This window comes from Chamaea fasciata, unplaced genomic scaffold (genome assembly GCF_029207755.1).
Source record: "Chamaea fasciata isolate MVZ Bird 193981 ecotype frontalis unplaced genomic scaffold, bChaFas1.0.hap1 SCAF_18, whole genome shotgun sequence".
Lineage (NCBI taxonomy): Eukaryota > Metazoa > Chordata > Aves > Passeriformes > Sylviidae > Chamaea > Chamaea fasciata.
In genome coordinates, this window is record NW_027094103.1 from 3,420,767 (window position 1) to 3,441,792 (window position 21,026).

Genomic DNA, 21,026 nt, shown 5'->3' on the forward strand with positions numbered 1-21,026 from the left:
ATGAAGAAATGGTTTGCTGAAGGAACAATTGTGATGACGACTGCAGGAAATGTCAGTGTGGGTGAGATACACGTCACTAATGAGAAACATTAAAGCCTGAGATACGTTAGAGTCCTACTTGTTAATCAAGAATATAAAAAAACATTTTCCCTCAAGACAGAGCTGCAGGGGAAGGCAGAACAAATAAACACAGGAGATAATAGCTGGGGTAGAGGAGGTGCTGAAGAAAACTGGGTAATGGATAAGGCATCCCATGAGATTTCTCTCCCAGATGGAGCTCAGGCTGTAAGCACTTTCCATGAGGTGCTTTTTTATTCTGTGTTGCACAATGTATCACTGTATTAATAGAGATTTTTCCTGGGGCTCCTAGTTAATACCAAAACATAAAATGATCATTATTAGCAATAAAACAACTCCCAATTTTTTTTCTTTCTGTGAAAGTGAAGAAATCTCAACACAGAAGTTTTCCCTGCAAACCTGGGGTTTATATCCAATTCCAATCCAATTTTATATCTAAAGGTCTGTGGTGGTGGAGAAACATCAGCAAGTCTAAGTGAGATTATCTCCAGGGTCTCCAGAGAATCTGGATCCATTTCCTGAGTCCTGCAGTGAATGCAGGTGAACCAGCACATGAGGGGTCTCTCCCTCTGTCAAAGGGCAGCCAGGGCCCTGTGGGGCTCAGCACCGCCAGTGTTGGACCCACTGAGGCACTGACATGCCCTGCCCCACAGGCACCTCATCTGCCCTCTCTGAGCTTTTCTTTTTGCTGGTTGCAGGTGTCTGAGCCAAGGTTGTAATTCCCTTATTTGTGGTGAAGTTGCATCAAACCCCTTCATTAGGGAGTTGTGTGTTTTCCACTTTAAATGCAGTTTGGGCTGCAGGGAACAAGCATCAGGCAGTCTGTTCTCTCACTGGAGTGTGTGGGAGCAGCACTGAACTGGCAGTTTTAAGTTTAGCCTGTGCTGCATTGGGAATGTGGGATCATCTTGTCCAAATTGTTGGTTTAGTTGTTGCCTTTAAATAGTTACTTGATGCTATTTTGGATTAAAAGCTCCTGCAGCCATGCAGTTCCTTCTCAAATTCCTCTTCCTTCTTCTGTATAAATAATATTGTCCCCATTCTCTCTGATGGTCAAAGGAGGAGGCCAAAATGGATAGATCAAGGGGGCACTTCGCAAAGTGGGAACTACCTGATATTATGATTGTGGTATTAATCATATTGATTGATTGATAATTTGAAGTCTTTCCTTGTTATGACTTATATACACATCATAAATTACTTCATAGGCCAAACTTGTATATTTGTAAAACTTGAGCATTTGCAGGGCCTGAATCTTGACAAGTCTGAGACTAAAGCAATAATACAGCGTTCCAGCTTTGCAGAGGATTGGATTAGTGGTGTTAAATACAGGCTTTATTTCAATACACCTGAAAGAATTCAAGTATCATGGTAATTACATGTTTTATGCATCTATATGAGTATATTATGAATGCTTAAACAAGTAATGAAGTCATTGCACAATTAAGAGTGGGGCAGGGGTTTGCTCTCACCTCCAGACAGCAAATTCACTTTGCCAAACCAAAGCACCAAGGTCACCTGCCCTGCTGCTGTCCAGCTTCAGAGACATTCAATATTTCAGCAGCACTACTAAACTTTTACACCTTCTTTCTTCTGTCTCGCAAGTGCTCTTCTCTTGACCAAAGTACATGCCAGGGTGTTTCAGCTGTGACTGCACAAAGCTTTGTTTTCCCCAAATAAAACACTGTAAGGGCATCTGGGCTCTGGGCTGTCACTAAGAGCCCTGCAAAAAAGTCTCTCGTTCTTCCAGCTTTGGTAAAGGGATGTTACCTGAGAGAAAACAAAAACCAAGTTGTGTGAGACCAGCTGTAAGTTACCTTGTGGGCAGGACACCCTGGCATGGAAATGTTTCTCCAGTTTACTCCATGTACAGGCTGCCTAAATATCCTGAGAAAGTCAGGAAAGTCAGTCCTGTCTGACTTCCTGTAGGGAATTTCTCAACCTGTGCATAGCTTCAGAGTCAGAGCAGCCTCTGTACCGCTTCTGGACCAATGAATTGCACACTGTTTTGCACAGATGGCTACAGTCATTTCTTTCAGTACTCCCTATTATTGACTAGTATTTCTGAAAGTAAATGCAGCTATAGCAGGTTATTTTCTTCAGGTTAATTCAGGCGAGATTAAGAGATTTTTGTAAGCAAGTCAATACCTGGTGGAGCTACAAAATACTCCTCTAGCTTCTCTCTGGCATTTTCCAGCAGCTCTTTGGTGCAGTTGCCTTCTGTCACATCATCTTCTCTGAGGTACAGACACCTGAAGGACAAAGATTACTGATGGTCTTTAAGCTATTCTGTGAATGTGAAGTAGGAAGGGTGGTTTATCTCTAAATCTTGTTTTAGTCTCTTAAATAAACACTCAGAGAAGTACTGGAATGTTTTGAAGCACCCAAGAATGCCACTGGCAGGGATTTTGGGGAGCAGCGTGACAATTAAGACAGATTAAAGAACTGAGGTTCACCTTTGCTTTGCTCACACACAGAAATTACACGTGCCAATGACAACTTTCTCCCACACAAAACCACAGGAGGACATTTTGAGCAAAGGGGCCACATGCATTGTGATTCCCAGGGAAGAAAGCTCACAGGAGCCAACAGTTCGATGCACTAACAGGTAAAGGAGGCTGCTGTGATTCACCACCTGTCCTCCAGCACTGAATCCATCGGCTCCACGCCCTCGGTGTTCACTTCCTGAAGCTGATCAGCGAACTGGATCGCTTTCTGCAGCCGCTCCACGCCCTCCCGGTCCCGGAAATCCACCAGGGCCAGCTGCTCCAGGTGCTGCAGCACTTCCACCGACACTTTCTGCTGCACACGAGCATCAACACGGACAAAAAAGAGCCAAAAATTAACAAGTTTAACAGCTCTACTTTCTTTTAATCAGAAACTTGTTACACGTCAAACCCGGAGTTTACGAAGAATCCTAAAACCGTTAAGGCTGGAAACGACCTTTAAGGTCATCAAATCCAAGCCAAGCTGGTGGGGACGTGCTGATTGTCGTGACCTGCTTGGGAAGTGAACTGGTGTTTTATCGTGTTCCCGCTGTCCCGCCTCGCGAGGGACAACGGGATAACACAAACAACAGGAAAGCGTTTGGCATAGGACACAAACCAGTGTCACATTCTTCATGTCTGGTTTAACTGATGACTCTGAACTCCCCGCCAGAAGAACAGATACGTGGATTGAAATTCAATGTAGACTGAAGCACGTGTTGGAGCGGCTGCGGGCCGTACCTGCGGCGGGTCCTGCGGCCGGTGCTCGCTGTGCCGGTTCTCGCTGTGCCCGGTGTACCCGCGGTGCCCGCCGTTCCCGGTGTACCGGCTCCCCGGTCCCCGCGGGGGGCCCCGCCCGGCGCGGACCCACCTCACGAGGGACAGCGCGCGCATCGCGCGCCCCGCCGCCGCCTGACGTCACAGCCCCGCGCGTGACGTCACCCGCGCGCCGGATGCGCGTCACTGGGCGGCGTTCCGTCCCGGCGCGGCCGCCGCGATGAACAGCGTGGGCGAGGCGTGCACGGAGCTGAAGCGCGAGTACGACCAGTGCTTCAACCGCTGGTTCGCAGAGAAGTTCCTCAAGGGCGACAGCGCTGGCGATCCCTGCGGGCAGCTCTTCAAGCGCTACCAGCTCTGCGTGCAGGTGCGTCCGGCCCCGGGGCCCCTTCGCTCCCTTTGCCCGCGCTGACCCTCCCGGTGCCCCGGGGCAGCCGCAGGCCTCCCCGGGGACCCCGACACGCGGCTCCGGGTTGATCTCGCTCTGCGTCTGGCGGTCATTACGTGGAATATTTTACAGGTGTCTCCTGTTTTTATTGTACGTGACTTGTTAAGGCTGCCGCCCGTTTCTGTTGGACGGACGGCAATTCAGTGAGTTTTTTGTACGTCCTTCAGCAACTCGAACGTCGAAGCTTTATTCAAACCAGCCTTTAAGACTGCTTTTTCTAGATCACTTTTTTGTTTTTAGATGATTTCTATTCATGCAACAAGTGACAGGACAAGAGGTTACAGACTTAAGCTGCAGCAGGGAGGTTTGGGTTGGACATTCGGAGGAATTTTTTCACACAAAGGGTGATCAGACGTTGGAATGGGCTGCCCAGGGAGGTGCTGTCAGTGTTCAAGGAGAGCCTGGCCACGGCCATGGTGCTGTTGGGTCACAGGTTGGACTGGATGATCTCAGAGGTGTATTACAACCTGACTGATTCCATGGTTCTGTGTTTTGCACCAAAGATAACATCATGTAGCCTTATAAAGAAGGGCCGAGTTTAATTCTTTGGTTTTCTTTTTCTTCTTTTCAGAAAGCAATCAAGGAGAAGGACATACCCATTGAGGGCCTGGAGTTCATGGGCCCAAGTAAAGGAAAAACTGAGAACTCCTCTTGATGACGGCTGTATGGGTGGAGTCACTGATAGCCACCTTTGGACTAAGCACTGTCTCCAGGTGTACCACAGCTGCCACCTGGATCAGACCTTTGTTACCTGCTTTCTGGGAAGGGACAAATGTTCTCTGCTTGTGAAAACAAACGGCTAAAAGCAAAAAAAAAAAAAAAAAAAAGACTGGATCATGTGGTAACTGCTGCCTCCTCTCCAGTGAAAGTTGGTGGTGGTTCAGCATGTAACAGCTTAAAATCCATGTGAACTAACTTCCCACTGAATGTACTCTGTAATGGGGGAATGCTGCTTGGAGTGGGCTGAGATGGTTTCTTTGTGACTGATTTCTTTGGCTGATTTATATAACACTTGGAAGTGTTTAAAAAGAATATGAAGGGGGTTGGTGTACTTTCTATCATCTCTATGCTGCTGAATTTTGGTGAAGAAGTTAGTTTCCTGTCATCCTGAATGCTGAAGGGCTTAAGGACTGTTTTGTGTCAGCTACAGAGGTGGTTTCAAAGCACTAGTGGACCTGCAACAGCTTGGCTGAAATAAATATAACCAGGTTATATTTTGTTCAAGTAGGTAACTGTGCAGTAGAGTCTGATTGGGACCCCTCGGAGGGATGGAAGTGGCCTGCTCAGCAGCTGAAGACCTTTAATGCAGAGATTACTTCAACCTTTTCTGAGGTACCAACACACGCCTAACTTGAATTCTCTCTCCTTTAGCATTACACATTTGTGTGGTTTGATCCTCACACAGGGATGAGGCAAAGCTTGCCCCTCTCCTTACACCAACACAGGTGAAAGAGTAAGAGAGATTATGGCCTGGGGACAAAAGATAACTTCACAGTTCTAGAATTACAGGGAGGAAAAAAACCAGCTTCACTCTCTGCTTTTAACTGCTACTAATTATTTAAAGGTTTTACTTTAAAAAAAGCCAAAAACAACCTTAAAAAGTGTAGTTCTCAAACATTACAGCTGCTTGTCCACACCACAGCCCCTCAGGCTCCAGACACCAAGTCCTGTGGGGCTTGTGCCAAGGGTCAGGAGCTGCTGCAGCCTGAGGCTGTTGTTCCTGTCACATACCCAGGTGAGCCACACTCCTGTTCTCAGGTGCAGAGAGCTCCCACAGTGTCAGCACAGGGGTTAAACAGAGCACTGAAAAACCAGGCTGTTGGCAAAGGGCTGTGTCACTCAGGTATAAATAAAAACAGGTCTAAGGGAAGGCTCTAGAAATAGCATTTTGGAGACGATTATGTAGCTTTTCTGTTTTAAGGAGTAACATGCAAAACTAGTTTGCTTTTCTATCATCTTCATGTAGGGCTGAATTTAGTGACTTGGTCAGCTTTAAAACAACTGTGCCCATCAGTGCCTTGTAATTTCAACACAGGAAAACTTGTCTCAGCAATCTTCTACTGATGAGCAGACAAAAATCACGTGGAAATACAGGGAAGGGCATCCTGCAGTCCCCACTCTGAGATTCTCTCTTGCCATCCATCACTCCTTTCAACAGCAAGATGCCAAAGCAGCTGCTGTGTTCTACCTTTTGGGAAAAACCACATTATGTGCTGAGATAGAGGTCAGTTTCACATTGTGCAAAAAATACAGAAGTTATAGTAAGAACTGGAAAATGGTTGATTTGTAGTCAGCAAAAACTTGAAAATGAAGCTTGTACTGGCTCAGGCTGTTGGCTCACTGATCCTTTCTACTTCAAGCAGCTTCTGCATGACACATTATACAGACGTAAGCAGTAGAGCTAAAATTGTTTTCTTCAGCAAATCCTGTGTGAGAGGCTTTGTACAGACTGCAGCTTTATGGAAAGCAGAGTCGTGAGCAAGGTCTGTGCTGATGTACCTGAAAATTTGAGAGCTGAAGGTGAACACTGTGAAGGCAGAGCTTAGCTCAACATCTTTGCTGCCACTCCCTGTGCCAGAAGGGACCAAGAGAAAATCACCTTCATGACTGTTAATAAATATTGCAAAAGCTGATAATGGAGAACGTGCTTCAGTGTATATTGAATTTTAATCTACACATCTGTTCTTCTGGCTGTGAGTTCAGAGTCATCAGTTAAACCAGACCTGAAGAATGTGAAACTGATTTGTATCCTATGCCAAATGCATTCCTGTTGTGTTATCAGTCACAGAACATTCAGGCAGGCAAACCCCTTTGCTCCTGCACTCTGTCCTGTGGGAAGCCTTAATGCTTTGTGCAAACACTAAACTAAAAACCTCCTAAGGATGGAGGTAAACAAGTCAAACCCCAAATTCAGGTTCAGAGTTGTTTATTTAAAGGACCCCATCACAAGCACACACGGGGGCCACAACACCACTCAGCTTCATTGCAGAAGAAACAGTTTCTGAAACTGTGACCCCAGAAACGAAGGTTCCCACTCAACATTCTGGCTCAAGGTGGGGAGAGCCAAAGTTCTGGCTGCGGTCAGGATCTTGGTTTTAATCTTCATAACCAGTTGGGAGAGCGTTAACGTGAGGGTTGTGAAACAGAGTCTTATTCCCATCACCCCACGGGAAAGGCTGTTGAAAGAAAAAAGAAAATCAGCCAGTGGCAGCTCCTGAACAATCCCTACAAGTACCTGAAACCAAGAACAGTACAGACTCAAACATTAGTTCTCCCAGGCAATTAGTAACAGGACAAGAGAAAACAGCTTCAAGCTGTGCCAGGGAAGGTTCGGGCTGGACATCAGGAAGAATTTCGTAACAAAAAGGGTTGCTAAACATTGGGATCCATTGCCCAGGCTGCTGGGGTCACCATCCCTGGAGGTGTTTAGGTATAGACTGGATGTATTAGTGCCATGATCTGGTTTACAGGGTGGAGATGAGTCAAAGGTTGGACTCCATCTCACAAGACTTTTCCAACCTAAGTGATTCTGTGATCAGACAGCTGGACAGGCTGGTAAATTAAACAAGCTGCTCCCAGGACGTAGGAAGCAGGAGCTGGAAAACTCTCCCTTAGCTGGGAGCCACAGTCTCTATAGACAGCACAATCTTTGCTCTTACTTAAACATCCACTGTGCTGCATTATGAGGACCCCAATTTTGACTGTTTGGGATCTCCACTGGTACCTTTTAGATCTGTTTTAGTTTAAGTACAGCAGCTCTAGGGCTGCAACATTTTTCAGCAAGACATCAGGAGGATCACTCTGGGGTGGGAAGGCCTGCGAGTATCACGGTTACTTCATCAGAGCTGTGACAAACTCTTAGGGCCTCAGAAACAGGTATCACAACCATCTCACGTGGCAGTCGAGAAAGGAAAAGACGCTGCGGCAATCCCGGGGGAAGCGCTGCAGCCATGGAGGAGGAGAGGGGGCCGGTGAGCAGCGCGGGCAGGGGTACCTTGGTCCTGATGCGGAGGTGCGGGTAGGGCACGAACTCGGGCCGCTCGTGCTCGTGCTTTGCCTTCAGGTAGCAGTTGAGCATGCACACGGCCACGCCGGGCAGCGCCACCACGAACGTCAGCATCTTCCAGGTGCGGGCTGCGGGGCGGCCGACAGCCATCAGAACAGCAGCACTCTCATTAGCCTTACTGACCCGACATCAGCGAGGCGCTAATGAACCCCGTGTCGGATCCCCTCCCCGTCTGTAACGGGGATCGGGCTCACGGCCCGAGCCCCGCTGCCCCGGCGGGGGCCCGCACCGAGCGCCCGCCATGCCCCGTTCCCGCCGCGAAGGGCACCGGCCGTCAAGGGCAGCGCCGCGCCGGCCCCGCCCGAGCCCCGCAGAGCCCCGTTACCTCCGCCCTCCTGGTGTGCCGCGGCCGCCGCCATGCCGCGCGCCCGCGGGGAGCGCGGGGCGGCGGCGCCGAGCAGCAGGCGGGACAGCCGTCCGAGCGCCGCCATGTCCTCCTGTCCGCACCGGAACCGGAACCGGAACGCGCCGAGCGGGACCGGCGGTGGCGGCGGCCGCGCTGACCTTGAGCGGCGCCCGCGCGCACGCGCCCTGAGCGGAGGGGCGGGGCGGTGACGTCACCGCCTGAGGGGCGGCCCGGCGCCATCTTGTGCTGCGGGCGGGGAGTGCTCGGCCCGGGGGCGGTGACAGTCACAGGGTCACAGGGTCACAGGGACACACGCTCGCTCGGGTTGCAGGTGACCTCGGAGAGCATCGTGCCCATCCTGCGAACATTACCGTGTCAACCAGACCATGGCACTCAGTGCCGTGCCCACTCTTTCCTTAAACGCTTCCAGGGCCGGTGATTCCGCCACCTCCCTGAGCAGGTGGAATTCCAGTGTCTGATCCTCCCATTGCAATGTCTGATCACACTTTCTGTGGAGAAGTTACTCCTGATGTCCAACCTTTACCTCCCCTGGTGCAGCTGGAGGCCATTTCCTCTTGTCTTGTTGCTATGGCCTGGGAGAAGAGGCCGATCCTCACCTGCCTACAACCTCCTGTCAGGTAGAGAGTGATAAGTAGTTAAGAGAGTGAAAAGTCCTGGGGCTGTGGGGTCAAGGAGAGTGCTGGGGATGTCCCAGGCATGAGGGGATCAAAGGGCCCTTCAAATGGTGCAGTTCTGTTACCACTAATGTGTTTTTAATTACATGGATTCCTGGGATGATTCTACTGAAATACTAACATCACTTGAATGAACAAAAGATCTCCAGAAAAAAAAAAAAATTACAAGTATCAAGGTTCTCTTTTAGTTCTTTATTGGAGCCTGGTGGCTGACTGTTTGACTTTTGGCAGAAGCTGTGTAGGTGGACAGCACATTTTTCAGCACTTAAAACCCCACAGCAAAATGAGAGGATTCCCGTGGTGCATGTAGAAACTGTAATAGTAAAAAAGCAAAGACACTGAACTTTTGGGAAGGACGGTGGTAGGGGCTGGTCTGAGAGGAATGACATGAAGGAATTGTGTTTTATGCCAAACGAGGTTGTTCCTGGAAGGAGGAGGTTTGTTTCCTTGGTCCCACGGAATTGATCAGTTCTCTGTTGCCAAGACCAAGGCATGCAGTGTGGCATGGCTGTGAGGTGGTGGGGAGATGTCTTTGCTGCTGGGGAGCAGGATTCCTTTCCCCATTTTCACTTGGAGCAGGGCTTGTGTCCAATTTACTGTGTAGCATAAAGGAATGGTGAGATAACCAGAGCCTTGGCATAAAAATATTGCTCAGTTATTTACTTTATCTGGGCTCTGTACACTGTTAAAAGTGCTTTGGTTTCTTTGTTCTTCTCTTATTTTTTTTTAAATTACAAATACCTCTTCCAGTATTTTGCTTTTGTATTATTTTATTTAATAAATAATTTTAAGGACAGCTTTGCTTCCACACCGAGAGAAGTTATTCCCAGGTGGTGCAGTGTGTACCTGCAGAAGTGTTCTGCCATCATGGACATGATGTATTTTGTACAGAACACCCCTCAAACCACTGGGGCTCGCCACGTGCACACACCTAAATCCACTTTGGAAGTCGATTTTGCCTTTCTACACCTTCATTCTTTGGATTCAGGCTTATGAGATGTCTAACAGAGTTTTAATTTAAAATGAATTTGCATGTGGTTTGTCTGGGGGAAAACCAGAAGATCTGAGAATTGTTTGGTACAATATTTCAGTGATGAAACTAGGATTAAGTTCTGTATCCTAAAGCAAATTTGTAGCAGGAGCTACATAAACAAAACTACTCTTGTTTGTAGCAAAAAGGAATTTAAGTAAGCCACAGACACTAATGTTTATGAATGAGAGGAAACAAAGAACCAGTAAAACAAGCAAACATCTGTCTAGGATGGGGAAAAATTCTCTCAAAAATAAAACAGATTTGTGAGCTGTGCTGCTGCAGCCTCAAAAAACAACATGCAAGTGCTCAGCAGGAGGTGAGAGCAGCCAAGGTTTGCTCCTCCCGAGTTCTCCCTGCCACCTTTGCTCCTCTGAGTCTGGAAAATGCTCTTTGGAGGAGGCAGTAGTGGCAGGTCTTGGCACAGCTGCCCCAAGTGCACCTTGTCTCACCCACGTGCCTCCAAAGGGCTTGTGGAGAGCAACTGAAAATGGGGTTTGAGTCTGTCGTGAACCTGAGTTACACTGATTTGAAATGGGTCTGTCTTAGTCTTCATCATCCCTAGAGCTGTGATTAATCTCTGTATGATCATCACAGACTCCATCAGGAGTCTAGTGTCTGATTCACATCTTCAGATGTAAATTAGGAGTGGCTGCTGTGGGAGACACAAAAGGTTCCATAAGAATAATTTATTTTAGCTGAGGGAAGACAGGCAGCTATCGAAAGAAACCTAGATATTTAAGGGTATTGTGAATAATGTTTTGATGTGGTTGTATGAAATGTGTTTAACTCTACAATATGTGATGGTTGTTATCACTGTGATGATCGCAGTCCTCCTGACAACACGTGTTTTTACAGAGGTGTGTGGAAAATGAGGGAACAGTCAGCTCTGGCTCTGCAGCTCTGCCTGAATTATTGGCCCATGGCATGGGAACCCCCTCTTGTACTCACTGCTGTGCCTTGCAGAAAGGGTTTCAGGTGGGTTTTCCCCCAGCTGACCTATCTGAAGGCCTAGAGCTTGATTTAGAAAATACCGTATCACCTTTAAAAATCCAGACCTAAATCCAGCATTTTGAGGACTTTCACAGGTACATTTTTACAGAAGATCCAGCATCCCAGGAACTTTCTGAGTGCAGAAATGCTACAGTGTTAGCTCTGAAAAGGGAGGGGAAAGGAAATATATATCTATGTATGTCTGTAAAGTGGTAGTAGCCAGTCACTGAGAGAAAGTGACGCTGTTTCAGGGTGGTGGGACAGGGGGAGGTCACAACTCCTGTAACCTCACTTGGCTGCCCAGCTCCAGGCTCCTGCTGGGCTGCAGCAGTGACATGTGACACTTTGGATCGTGTCGCTGCTCTGTTCAGCACCATTTGACCGATTGCAGCGAGCCGGTACACCCGGAGTTCAGGAGAGTTGATGCACCACAGTGAAAAGGGATGTTGGTAGTGCAAAAGCAAGTTCGGGGTTACACGGACTGTGCACTGTGGGAGCAGAAAGCTTTGGCTTTCAGGTAACTGCCCTAAATTTAGTGAGTTTTGAGAACCTCCATTCCGCTCTGATTTCTGAATCAAAGGCCACTGGCCAAAGACTCGTCTTTCACCTTCCTTTGTGTTCCTTCAGGCGGCCGCAGGGGCGGGTGGCAGGGAGAGGGCAGGGCCGCAGCGAGAGGCGCGGGGAGCGGCAGGGAGGCACGGCCGGCGCCCGGAGCAATGCCGGCCCGGCCCGCCGGGTGGCAAACTGCTTTCGCTGGAGCTGCCTCTGCGCTCACCAGCTCTGCGAACAACAAATGCCTTCTCGGGGATTGCAGGCTGTAATCTCATCCCCGTGCGTTTTTTCGCGTTTTCAGGCCCCTGCTCATCCCTCTCGAATAGCAATATTGCCTCTATCAGATACTGCCTTAACAAACGCGGAGTTGGTGCTGCAGAGATAGCGTCTGTGTCTCAAACTTCACAGAGTTTCCGTGGGCAAAAGTTTTCTTCATCTTCTCCCTGTAGTCCTGGAACGGCAGAAATCAATATTCTGACATCTGTAAATCCTTTGTTCCCCTTTTCACCAGGGCTTTATCAGCTTTGGGAGGGAGGGATGGGGGGAAGAGGGCGTTGAGAGAGCCATTGTCCCTTCTCTCGGGAATGATCTGGAACTGCTATGCAAATCTTCATTTGAAGACCCTGGGAACTGGGGGAGGGCTTTAGCTGCGAGCTCAGTGGGAGGGGAGCTCTGAATCCCTGCTCACACACTTCTGCCTAGTGCAAGGAGCTGGGAAGAGTCTTTTGAACGAGCAGAAGAGACATTTTGTGCTTTGTGCGCTCCTGTGAGGCTTTGCACTCTTTATGTCTCCTGTTTTGTGCCTGTTTTTTCTGCCTGCTTCTTCTAAATGTTCGCATAAGAATTGGGGGCAGGGGGGAGAGATCCAAGAGCTGCGATTAGCAGTGACGGAGTCAGAAGGGCGCAGGGTGCAGCACCTCCTGCCCCTCTCACACCCTGGAGTCTCCCCCAAGCACTGGAGCAGCTGCAGTGGTTCTAACACACCTACATCCCGATTGCTGGCATTGGCATATGGCACAGGCACAGATTCAGTAAAGCAAATGATTCAGCTGGTCAGGAGTAGTGGATTAGGATATTTTGCAGTTCTGAAATTATCACGTTGTAGCCAGGTTGTAAGAAGCCACCTCTTACAGGGGCAGAGACCCACAGAGCAGAACCTGCTTTGTGAAACGCTGTGGTGTGTCCTGGCTTGGCTCCGAGCTGCGTGTCACCTGTTTTGTATTAGGGCAGGGTCACACTAACTGCCAAGTTTCCTGGAAGTTATGTGGGGTCCTCCGTAGGTCTCATGGAAGGGGAGGTATCATGGCCTGACTTCGTAGCCACATGGATGAACAGGACAGTGGGGGAGGGACAGTTCAGATGCATATCTGGGCTTTTTTGGGTTTATAACTACTGTAAAGGTACAGTCCTTTGGATTTCCTTACATTCATTTTCAGGTCATCTGTCTCGCTGTTTGTTTTTCAAACTTGGAGGGGTTTAATGTTCCAGAAAACTAAAATTTACTTTTGAGCAATGACAGCCCTGGAAAATGCAACATTACTCACTCCCGGACAGCTGAGAAGATGTGACCGTTTAAAAATCTCATCTTCTGTCAAAACCGCAGGAACAGACGCCCTGAGCCCTGATTCTGTGTCACCTCCCACGTTAAAGCCCGAGCAGTGTAAACCAGTGGTGTTTGTCCTGCAAGTACTTTCCTGCTTTGTGGAGGGAAAGTGCAGCTTGGCCTCATACGCACAATTGGGTCTGAATCCGCTCTCGTTTTCCACGTGTAACTCTAGAATGACTCAGCTGACTGGGGTGACCCCCCGGAATTGTGCGAGCTGGAAACCAGCCTGGACGTGCCCTCTGGCTGCTGTAAGTGCCCCCAGCACCTGTGCACGCTCCCGCGTCCCTGCAGATGCTGTTCTGAGCGCACTGGTTTGCATGAGGGCTGCTGTGTGAATGCATTTTCTTCTCACCCACGCCTCACATACGCATGCAAACACACATCCTCGAGTGCGCACAGCCATTCCCTTTCTCTCATACACGTTTGTGCACATACACAGACCTTTTTGAAAGCTCCTGTTTTCAGAAAGGTTTTATTTATAGGTCCTGCCTGGTTCTGAATGTGAAAGAGAGAAAGCCCCTCCGAGGGTTCCTTTCATGTGTAAATCAGCCTAGGCTGAGAGCATTGGGGTCACTGAGAGGAGGATTTCACTCTTAATTACTCAGAGAGAAAGCAGGCAGGGGACTTTCTCAAACTAATAGGGTTGTTCTCTGCTGGGGAAATCAGCCTGAGACGCCCAAATTTCTCTTGCATCAGACTTCGGGCTCTGATTCACAGGCCTCTTCTGCCAGTAGCAAGAGCTGTCTGTGTGGCACTCGGAACAAACAGTTCAGCTTCCAAAACAGCTTACTTATTAAAGATGGTTATGCTCACCAATAATTGGGTGTTCTTTGGAGGCCAGCGGAAGAGCTGACCTATCTTGCTTGGTTTTTATGCTACTTTTATTGACAAAGATAGTCGTCTGTGATGCATATATCTGTGACCTCATCTGAGGACCTCGGTATTCTTTCAGACCTGAAAACTCACACTTCTCTGCCAAGCAGAAAAACGGTGTCCAGAGATTAGTCCAGTGAGCGGGACTCTGAATTTGAACTTGAAACGAGCACTGAATTCCCGGTTCAGCCACCGAATGCCTTTGTATCCTTAGCTGTGGAATGGAGTAATCTCTCTGGAATGGGGCTGTTAGGAACAAAAGTCAGTATGTATTGTGATACTCTTGGTAATAAGGCTGTGAATGCCAAGGTAAATGGGTGAGTCTGAAGAGATGTGTCTTTTTCCTGGGTTGCAATACAAGCACAGGGATTCCTCTGCTGAAGTAACATTGTCACCTTTCATCTCTGGTCAGAAAGCTGAGTCTGGAAATCTACTGCAGAGGTGGGAACTCCCAGTCACAAGTCACTGAGTTGTCTAGAGGGACTTCAGGACCTGCTGCAGCCACCACACTGACAGAGGCATAGCTGTCAGTAGTTGCAGGGAAGAAATCTGTGTTGTCAAGTGCATACTCATACAAGCATGAGAGTGTGCATTTACGTGTTTTAACTCCACTTGACAAAATTTACACCTTCTCATCTGTATCTCCTCCTTCTTTTCATATATGGCCTCTGCTTTTCTGAACAGGAAATCAATGCATTGAGGGCTGAACATTCCCAGCCCATGCACAAATAGCCTCCTGGGAGCCTTGATTGAGGATTCTTGGAGCTCCTAGTTCAGCTTGCCTAGGAAGGTGGAGGGGTTTGTCTGGGAGCACCTGTTTGAGGATGCTGCCTCATAGTGGGGGGAGCCATCGGCAGATGAGGTCAGCAGTCTGAAGTATCTGCCGAGGTCAGAGGGAAATTAATGGGTCATTTCTTTTGCAAATGAAGAGCTGCAGCTTGGAGCAGCCTTAGCAGAGCCCAGCATGTGGGTCCAGGCTGTTCCTTTTATGAGCTGAAGGAAATGGAGCCCAAAAGGACTTCCCTGATGGAGTTCTGTCACAGCCTTTGTTGTCTTTCCCTCCTGCAGCATGCACAGGGTGTAGAATATGGATTGGGGGTTATCCTGGCTACCAGCACACTCAAGAGGATGAAGGTTCTATGGCTGCATAGAAAAACTTGGCCTGCAGGGTATCCTTATTGCCATTCCAGGAGGAAAGTCTTGGTTTAAGATGTAGAACACATGTATATTTCTGCTTTAGTACTGCTTTTTACCCAACCTACACTAAAATGAGTAAATCCAAGAGCTGCTTTAAAATAACGCACATAAGTGACTAATGGATTAAAAGGCCTGGATTCTGTTCTTCATTCTGGTGGTAAATTTTCAGTTCCTCTGCAAAGCCCTATGAATGCCTATGCCTCACTTTTTCTGCAAAGCACTGAAGAAAGGTAGTGATTTCTCTTTTTCTGTAGCATCTTGAGGATTTGGGGTACAGAATGCTTTATATATACAAAAAGCACTGTTAGCACTCTCTGTCAGTGAAATCTCTTTTAGTCTACTTTTATGCAATGTTACTTTCTCTGAATTGTTGATCTAGAATTAATTTTAATGTTACATAAACAATGTCAGCTCTCTGTTGCCATTTGCTGTTTTGCTTCTTTGCAGACCACCGGGGAACTCCTTCAGTTGTGACATTGTAATGGGAGGTGAAGACACCTCGAGGAGAAGGTCGAGACAGACAACAGCAATTACTGTCAATAACGTCCCGACTTGCCTCGATTACAGGTTTGTGTGTGATCTGTGCATGTCATCTTTCCTGTGTACAGGTATTTGCAATGAGGCAGGACATGAAAATAACTGTCTTCTTTGTAGGAGCTCTAGGAGCAGCTTCCTGTTATTATCGTTGTCTTTTCACAGCCTCAGACAGAACAGGGCAAAGTAAGGGTTTTAAGGGGAGGCAGCTAAGGTTGGAGTAAATGTACTCAGGGCTTTCCCTCACTGCTGTGATGTTACAGCCATGACAAGCAGATAAAAGTTAGAACAGTCTTGGGACTGCCAGAACTTACACTAAAGGGAAATATGAACTTATGTTTAAATTTTACTTCTCAACCTCTGCTGTGTGTGAAGGGTTGTTTTTTATGGCTTTCATCTTTATTTTCCTTTAGAAACCTCAGGAGAACTGTACACCCTTCAAATCTGTGTTGATGTGTTTTAAATGCATGATATGGAACACATCCACTCTCAGTAGGTTGCAGAAAGGGGCCATAAAATCATAACACATCTTTGGAGGGGTAAGCTTGTTCTTTATTTCCTAGGAGCCAGGTTTACCCCACTTTGTATAGGAAGAGCTGCAGGACAAGATGAATGTTCCTGAGGGCTCAGAAATGATTTCGTGTTTGGGGTAAGGCTGAGGTTAGCTGTGGAGCCTGTGTCCAGGCAGTAATTTGACAGCAGATATGGGCACACAGTAGTGCAGGCTCTGAAAATCGCAGGAGCCTGCTGAGTTATTGTGAGCTGGAGGAGCTTTTCTGTTTGTGGGCACATGGCTCTGCCTGCCTCACATTGTGCAGACATAACTGAGACATAAAGGAGGCTGGCAAATTGCAGAACACTGATGGAAGGGGGGACAGGGGGCTGAAGAAGAAAAGTTAAGAGTTTGTAGACAAAGGGCTCAAGCCTAGTTTTGAATTCGTAGCAGGTACTTGGTCTTTAAATGGAAACGTTTGTCAAGCAACATACTGATTCAATGTGGGAATTGGATAGATATCTGCAAAGGTTTTTTGGTTTGTGGTGTGATTGCAGGACATTTAACAGAGAAAGCAGTTTTACTTTCTCCCAAAGCATGGATTTCTTCATGTACCAAAACTATATAGGGCAGGCAGTATAGATGACAGCACACAAAGTGAGACACATGATACACATAATGTTTTTACAGATTTGGATTGTAAATAAGGCACATAATGTGATTTCCTTCTGGTAGTATCTGACCATACCATCAGCAGCATTGGTGAATTATCCAGGGCCTTGCATCAGCTGCACTTTGCTACACACTCCTCTTTTGCCTGGGCGAGGCACCTGGCATTTCCATTCCCTGCAGCACCTTTCTGGCACCCTTCAGGATGTCCTGTCACTGTCCTGGAGCCCCAGTGTCATGGTGCAGTGCCTTGGCTGGGCTCAGGCTGCACATCTGTGCTGTGCCTGTCACCAAACAGCTGGGACAGATGCATTCCACAGGGCACAGCCAGCAGCTCTGTCTGGGCTGTGTGTAACCCCTTTTGGTGCCTGGGGGGAATGTAACAGGCTCTGCACAGCAGCTTGCTAGGCAGTCCCACTACCACACCTCTAGCTGATGCACAGGCTTGTAGTATTTTTAGACTGGACCCTCATTTCAAGTTGGTTTTTGTTTATTTGTTTTGGTTTTTAAACTTTCAAAAGCTTTTTCTTGGGCCCTGAACCATTCCTATACTGGAGCCTTGGGAGTTAGTTACTAAGGACTCACAAGGTTTTGGTAGATGTAGCTACAGGGTTGGTCATTCCTGTAAATCTTTGGACTCTTCATAAATTTAATTCTGGGCTTTTCCTTAAAAGCCCTCTCCCAAACTGGACACAAGACAATGGACACCAGCAGGCACAGCTCCCAGTGACTAGGATATTGTCACATATCCAAAAGCCTGGTGGGAGGAGCAGACATTAGGTCTGAATTCATCCTGGCAGGGAGATTTGGCTGAGAGGGAAGGAAAAGAAGGTCAAAGGCAGCTCCAAGGAAACGGCTTTGGTTTAAAATGTTTCATCAGAGTTTTCGCACTGGAAATATAAAGTACAAGAGTACAATTACTTGGCAGAGATGCCACATTTAGTAACAGTCCTGTATACTTTCAGTGCTCTATATGGAAGGAGACACAATATATCCCTGGCCACCTCACCAAAATTATGGGTTCCTCTTCATAAATGTGGCTTTTTTCAAAAATATTTTACATAATTTGGAGGGTTTTAATATCAATATTGATAAAATATGTTCTTTTTTCAGTAAACCATTGCTCTCTACTGTATCCACATAAACTCTGCAGGGCAGACTGGCTTTATCTGAGCAGTGTACCAGTGTCAGTGCAGCTGGGAACACTTTTGGGATGCTCACCTCATGTTTTTTCCCTTCCCCTCTCCGTCTTTGATTTTTCCTGGTGTAACTCAATAAGATAATCACGGACACCCTTTTCCAAAGGGTTAGTCTTCCCTTATTGATTCAGCAAGTTCCTTTTTTGAAGACTGTTGTTATCTGCCACTTGGGTTTTGTGGCCTCAGGAAGTTTCACCTCTCCATGCAGGCAAGGTTGGGAGCTTGGACTGATGCAGACCAGACCTGCCAGTGCAGAGCCATGGCAGATGTCGCCTGTGACGAGGTAAGAAATGGGGTACCAGTATGTCTTGTCAGTGTTCTTCTTTTGGGACATGGTTTGACCAAAGAGCTGAGCAACTGAAATGTCACAGAGCAATGTATGGTGTGGGTGGCTTTTTTTGTGGGAAGCCAGGATTACTTTACATTTGCATTTTTTCTGGTTTAAGCTATAAGCTAAAAATGTGGAAAGGCTTTGTCATTACATCTCAGTGGCAGTTTCCTTTATTTTGGCCAAGAAAGAAGGATTTCCCAACAGGCTGGCAAAACACGAGCACACACAGTGACCTGCAAAGGTAATTCCTCACCAGATCCTGAAACAGCTGAAGTACAGATTGTCAGCCTTGCACACTGCTAACCTTTGTGGCACATTTGTACCCAGGTTCCTTTGTCAGCATTTGGAATAATTTTTATGTTCTCCCCTGGCTGTGCAGGGCAGTGTGTTGACAGGGCCCAGAGTACACCAGCTGATTCTGCAGCCTCCTACCCCTGTCCTTCAGGTTTGGCTGCCTGTGTTTGAGGTCTGTCATGATACAGTGGAATGTAATCTGGGATCAGAGTGCTGTGAGAAGAGCTGTCTGCTGAAGAGCTGGGAGAAGCCAGCTGGGGCCTCCCCAGTTCCATTGGGAGCCATGGCACAGAGCTGCCCTTGTCCTCAGTCCTCAGTTGGGGTGGGCTGTAAGGGTGTTTGTGCCTGACTGTGGACCTGGCTGTGGCTGATCCTGGCTTGACTTCCTGGCACATCCCTGTGGGCTCACTGATCTCCTGGCTATGTGTGGTCACTGTCACCAGACCTGCTCTGCTCTTCTTGCTTGGTCACTGTGTCTGTGTGTCCCTTTACCCGAGGTCCCCGCTGTGCTCGCTGCCAGCCCTGCTCACCTTTGCTCCTCAGGCTCCCCAAGGTCCTCTGCAGCTGCTGCTCTGCCCAGCTCCTGGCATTGACCACAGCACAGCGTCTGAGACTCCTGGAGGGGGTGGGCAGTGATACCAGAGACATCATTGTTACGACAATAAGGAAGATGTGGCATTGGCTTTGCCTCCCTTCATCTCCCTGAAAAGCCGAAGCAAAATTGCGGTCTATCGGCAGGAGCCCCGACGCCGGGAGAGCAGCCGGCAGGAGGAGCTCGCTGGACACGTCGCTGGATCATTCCCAGGCAGTCACGGACGCGTGTTTCAAGGGCATCGCTTTAGATCTGCCTTCTTGGGACTTTCTTGCTCACAAACCACCAGCAGCAGAAGACAGAGGAAACTTCGTGGTATTGCAACCGAACAGCCCCAGAGATTTATTTTAAACTTTTTTTTTTTAGACTTTTCTCAGTTTGTTTCTCCCACTACGATGCTTTTATCTGTCATTATTTTAGATACTTAAGGTATTCAGGAAGGTACTGAGGATGCCTTTTAGTCCCTAGAAGTGGCCAAGTGCTTTATTTTCCAAGAAAGCTAGTGTAAGATTTCTTGGACAGCATCCTAACCACGGAGTAAAGAATTCCAAAACAATGTTTGTCTTAGCATAGGAAGATATCCTCCTGGAGTCCTCATGACCTCTGAGGGGACCTGCAAGCAAAAAGCTCTGAAATGTATCAGTACCACTCTGATTATTGGCTTGACAAAGTTATTCAAACAGTTGTCTCCTTGTATACAGTTCACCTTTGTCTTCTGTGAGAGGAGAGCACAGAGGACAGTACTAGCTCTTTTGCACAACACAGCGTTCTCATTAGTTAGGTGCAAAAGTGTCACTCTGCTTCTTAGGGCCAGTCCTGCAGCCCAAAATTTCACAACCCGCAGGGTCGTGCCTCTGCACCACCTTTAAAAACAATGAAGGGTTGTTTTATTTTATTGGTGAATTCTTTACTTTTGTAAGTCTGTCCCTCATTTAGTTACTAAATGGGAACTGGGTGCTTTCTGGTCCTGAATGTTACTGTAATAATTATTTTGATTCTGAATGTGCCAGAAACTATTCTAATGCATATCAGTGTAAATTAAGTCAATAGAGATTCTTCAAATTTATCCTGGTGTTCAAGAGAATGGAATTCATGCACTTCAATTTACAGCTTATTAAGTGATCAGAATTAATGAACTCGCAATGACCTTTTCTGTTCTTGTTTACACGTTTTCTTCCTATTCACTCATAATGTACATGACTTAGAAAAAGCAGAGAGTTGAAAAGGCAGCGTGTGGGTCAGATATGTCCCATGGAGCACAGCATTGTGCTTCAGGATTTAATCATATTTTCAAAGCTCCAGTGTAGAAGTGGCATCTCTGTTGATGCTCAGAAACCCAGCTTGATTTTTAGAACTGTCTCTGCATTCTGAACGCTAGAAAAACGTTTGTACTGAGGAACAGGGAAGGTGTTCTTCAGAGTCACTGAACAATTCCTCCTGTTTTGGTTTGGTTTGGTTTGTTTGTTGCTTTTGTTTGGTTTAGTTTGGTTGGGTTTGGGGATTTTGGGGAGTTATTTTTCAGTGTAGTACCCTATTTTGGCCTGGAGGTTGGGAATGATACAAACCATCGGATCCATCTTTCCTTTTATTCTGAGATTTGGAAATCACTTGGGATGTCACCAAGAAAACCTCACATAAACCCTCTTTTTCCCAAGACCAACCGAACGTTATTCCACTGTGATTCAGCTCAATGTTTGAATGATGAAAGTTTCACTTTGATTTTCACTATGTCTAAAGCTAAACTTGTGAGGCTGTGTGCTCATCTGG

At 47.4% G+C, this 21,026-nt stretch overlaps 4 protein-coding genes across 5 annotated transcripts in view; 2 read left to right on the forward strand and 2 right to left on the reverse strand.

Moving 5' to 3' along the window:
• Window positions 1-1,391: 1,391 nt before the first annotated feature.
• GATC (glutamyl-tRNA amidotransferase subunit C) lies at window positions 1,392-3,502 on the reverse strand. 2 transcript variants are annotated; one of them, XM_066199472.1, is made up of 4 exons: window positions 3,306-3,502; window positions 2,714-2,877; window positions 2,227-2,330; window positions 1,392-1,848 (listed from the first exon to the last, which is right to left on the reverse strand). In XM_066199472.1, exons 1-4 carry the CDS (start codon window positions 3,456-3,458, stop codon window positions 1,793-1,795), a joined length of 477 nt encoding a protein of 158 aa, XP_066055569.1. In that variant the 5' UTR covers window positions 3,459-3,502; the 3' UTR covers window positions 1,392-1,792. The 2 variants fall into 2 exon arrangements, with proteins under 2 accessions (XP_066055569.1, XP_066055568.1); XM_066199471.1 differs by having other exon boundaries at window positions 2,714-2,880; window positions 3,306-3,501.
• On the forward strand, window positions 3,499-5,016 carry TRIAP1 (TP53 regulated inhibitor of apoptosis 1). Its single transcript, XM_066199474.1, has 2 exons — window positions 3,499-3,708; window positions 4,361-5,016. The coding sequence occupies exons 1-2, from the start codon at window positions 3,562-3,564 to the stop codon at window positions 4,442-4,444; spliced, it is 231 nt and encodes a 76-aa protein (XP_066055571.1). The 5' UTR covers window positions 3,499-3,561; the 3' UTR covers window positions 4,445-5,016.
• Window positions 5,017-6,698: 1,682 nt separating this feature from the next.
• On the reverse strand, window positions 6,699-8,361 carry COX6A1 (cytochrome c oxidase subunit 6A1). Its single transcript, XM_066199473.1, has 3 exons — window positions 8,181-8,361; window positions 7,784-7,923; window positions 6,699-6,965 (listed from the first exon to the last, which is right to left on the reverse strand). Exons 1-3 carry the CDS (start codon window positions 8,284-8,286, stop codon window positions 6,885-6,887), a joined length of 327 nt encoding a protein of 108 aa, XP_066055570.1. The 5' UTR covers window positions 8,287-8,361; the 3' UTR covers window positions 6,699-6,884.
• Window positions 8,362-8,502: 141 nt separating this feature from the next.
• Window positions 8,503-21,026, forward strand: part of MSI1 (musashi RNA binding protein 1) — a 74,726-nt gene continuing 62,202 nt past the window's right edge. The window contains exons 1-3 of the mRNA XM_066199693.1: window positions 8,503-8,839; window positions 15,595-15,714; window positions 18,251-18,325. Of these exons, the coding sequence (XP_066055790.1) occupies window positions 8,694-8,839; window positions 15,595-15,714; window positions 18,251-18,325 (341 nt within the window). The 5' untranslated portion in view covers window positions 8,503-8,693. The remainder of the gene's footprint in view (window positions 8,840-15,594; window positions 15,715-18,250; window positions 18,326-21,026) is intronic.